General features: G+C 38.7%; 1 protein-coding gene across 1 annotated transcript in view; it reads right to left on the minus strand.

Annotated features, from left to right (window-relative positions):
* Positions 1–2,101: 2,101 nt before the first annotated feature.
* Positions 2,102–3,621, minus strand: part of RFX7 (regulatory factor X7) — a 146,199-nt gene continuing 144,679 nt past the window's right edge. Inside the window, 1 exon segment of the mRNA XM_007448322.1 lies at positions 2,102–3,621. This exon segment is cut by the window's right edge and continues 1 nt beyond it. Within this exon segment, the coding sequence (XP_007448384.1) occupies positions 2,102–3,621 (1,520 nt within the window).

Here is a 3,621-nt window from a genome sequence, read left to right on the forward strand (position 1 = left end):
CACATTTAAAAAGTTTAATCTGTGGACTGTATTGGTTGCATTTATCCTAAGAGATGTGCCTACCACAGGTTCAACAAATTTAGTGCAATATATGAACCCCAGAAAGTTTGCTGGACGAATTCAACCAAATTTAAAGTGTTTGCTGCAATACTGTACAGGGGGTTAAAAATCCTCCAGTCTTTATATTTTTATCAAAAAAGATTTCCATTATTTTTGTATTAGTAGGAAGTTAATAATGTAAACAAGGGATTAGAATGGCCTCAAAATCTCCTTTTCAGAGTATCTCATGTAGAAAGGCTCCCATCATTGGTTAAAAGAAATCACACAGTTTCCTTTGGGTATTGCATACTTTGGTGTGCAGTAGTGCTGTGTCTCAATGTACAGTGAAGAAATAACTAGCATCAAGGAAGAAAATCTAACAGATCATTAAATCAAGATAACAGCAAACACACACAAATGCCAATAACTAGGACATATCAATATATAACCTCTGAGCCAAACCTAGCACCATTTATTTATCAAAATGTTAATACCTTACTTTGCAAATTTATTGAACAATGAAATCTTATTAAATTAAACCCTTCATCACATTTGTTAAATATTCATGGATTGTAGTCTTCTGGTTGGCTTACTAATTAAGGTAAAGGAAAGCTTAGCTAGGCTCAAGGTAGCATAGCAATGGTTTAATGTTAGCTTTAAAAACTTAACGGCAATTTTTAAGTCTATTTGAAACTGATCTTGAAGCTCACTTAAATGGAGCTGACGACTAATGAGATTTGTGTCAGCATGAAATTTATAAATAATTATTCACAAAACAAAATGGGAGCCACAGAGAGAAACATTTTAAAACAAATCCTGAGTGCTTCTTTTGCAACTGTGGTTATCACAATAAATAAAAATTAAGCATGTTATAAAATGCTCCTCTTCTTCAAGTACTATTGATATCCCCTTTGTTTTATCAGAGATACAAAGATTTGTGACTTCAGACCTCAGGCGGTGAAATGTTTTCTGTTTAGTTTTTTATCTTCTCTCCTGCTTATTTGTCTTTCAAAGGGATTCCCATGATCAAATTGCATTTCTATATTCAGGAGCAGTGAAGGAGTCAGTCACTAAATCGAGGACTTATAATTAAAACCCTTCAAAATAAATCTTAAATAGAATTTTAATATGTGCATGCAGACATACTGTGATGAAACTTAAGAAAATGCTTTTAGTTTCCTTCTAAATTCCCCTATCTCAACTACCAAATAATAAAACACAAAATATTCTTCTAACATGCTTGTATTTATTCTATTAAATTACAATGTTTGGAATTACTTACTTGTTTTGTTTGTGTGTGTGTGCACGTGCGGGCATGTCTCTGTGTAAGCTCCGTGTTAAAATCAACATTTTAAAAGAAGACTAATGCAAGGTCACAAATATAAATGGCTACTAGTTTTTCCTTTTAAATATTTTAGCGCAGCTTTTGCTTTCCTGACATTAATATTTAATTTTCCGTTATCTTCTCCTATTTAAGCCCTTTGTTGCAGGTGCAAATGGTACTGAAGTCCCAGAAAGTCCTACAGAGATTTTTTTTCATTCTACAGTAGCTCTATGCTTCAAGCCTAAATATTTATAATAACCTGAATATTATCCCTGTTTCAAGGAAGACCTTCTTGTCTACAGTTCACCTTAACTATGATTTCATATCTAAATGATAATGCCAACAACAAAAAATATCCTATACCTAAAATCAATGGTTTCCTCTAAAATCTGTGCAGATCAACCAATGAATTAAAATAAACTTATACAAAATAAAGATCTAGACTGCTCTCGTAAAAGCTGGTTATTCTTTTGCTTACTAGCAAACAATGTGATTAAATAGGGAACGTTATAAAATTGAAAACCTAATTTGTTTTTCTACAGCCTACTCTCTTCAGAAACTTGTTAAGAGCTGAGGCGAGTCTAACCATTTCCTACTGAAGAAGAAACCGCTTCTGCAGCAAACTCTTAAAATGTCACAATTAATAGTAAGTGTTTCTGCTGCGGGAGGCACTTCCATTAAGACAAATACAATACATATGTCTTTCGATACAGTGTGCTACATATTATAAAATACAATTTAACCCAACATTTCAACAGTAGGGTGGTCCTTGCTTTCTATCCATTCAAAACCTGATGAAGTCATAGAGCTCATGGATTCACTGCAAATTTGTTGAAATAATGGGTCATTCTTTAATTCTTCCAGTGTAGCTTCATCATCTTGTCCCTGCTGACGACCTGGATCAAACAGTAGATTTGGATCTAAAGCGTTCAAATCATTGATGCTGCCTGAGAGCTCAGAAGACAACCTGATGTCGCTAGAAAAATCAGACGCAGGATTAGTGAGATCAGATGCTACCTGACCTACCAGCTGCTGGTTGGTTTGCAAGCTGTCTCCACTCAACAGGTCTTTAACAGTGCTACTGAAATCTAATTGTTGCTCTCCAATTTCTGATTGTGCTTGATTATCGCCAGGAGAAAAACTGATCTGATCGGTGCTATTACTTTTGGTGAGGTAAGATGGTGCTTGGAATTCATAAATAGAAGTGCTGGAATCGATCATATTCTGCGGATTGGCACTAGGAAAGACAGTGGAAGTTTCCAAAATCTGAGTGAGATTCATCCGGGCTGTATAATTGGAGGGCAGGTTGTTCATGCCCAAACCTCTCACTGCATCATCATTGTCAGAATCAAGTTTACTCAACAAAACATTGGTTATTTTTTTACTGTTTGTTTGCTTCTGAAGAGCATTTGGGAAGGCTGTTTGCATCATGACTGTCAATGGAACCGACTGACTTCTTTGAGCTATGTTGTTGGCACATGCATCCGTGTGGACGTTTGTGAAAACATGAACTTCAGGGGTTACTGGACTTCCAAAAGGGGTCACATTAGATCGGGGGATATTAGATACAGGGTAGAGGGTGCTTCCACTAAGATTACGTTGGCGATGAACAGCAGGGCTCACGCTTCGGCACCGGAAGTTGCTGCTGGCCGAAGAGTTAGTTCCTTTATTATCAAGAGGGGCAGGGACCGCAAAGCCCTCCTGTTTGTTGGTGTTACTTACAGTGGCACCTTGATGCTGCACAGGAGAGACAGGAGTCAGACGACCAAAATGAGTGTCATGATGTCTGGATTGAGACTGGTAGGACTGTCCAGGCACAGCAAAAGCATGAGGTTTCCTGAAACGGTCTTCTACTAGTTCCTGATAGCTTGGGAGAATGCCATGGCCAGAAACGGATGAATTACCAACCCCACTATACCCATTATTCATCCATTCAAGCTTGGTTTTGTCGGGGTGTGTGGCCATGGGTCTCTGCATCGGTTTCACAGGGCTACTTGAGACAATGCTGGCGTCATGATATGCCATACTGGAGCTTATTGGGGTAAATGCAAATGGATTCCTGCATTCCACGGGGCTGGGAGGGACACTGCTGCTGCAGTTAGAATGGGGAGTACCGATGGGTGTATGTCGGCTACTTCCTAAAGCACTATCCACGGGTGTGGTCTGGGCCAACCTGGAGCAAGGGCTCTCCCGTGACAGGCTCTGAGACCCAGCAACCACTTCAGATGTGGGGGTGGGAGTGGGGGTTGGGGTTGGGG

Source organism: Lipotes vexillifer, unplaced genomic scaffold (assembly GCF_000442215.2).
Source record: "Lipotes vexillifer unplaced genomic scaffold, Lipotes_vexillifer_v1.1 scaffold2029, whole genome shotgun sequence".
NCBI lineage: Eukaryota > Metazoa > Chordata > Mammalia > Artiodactyla > Lipotidae > Lipotes > Lipotes vexillifer.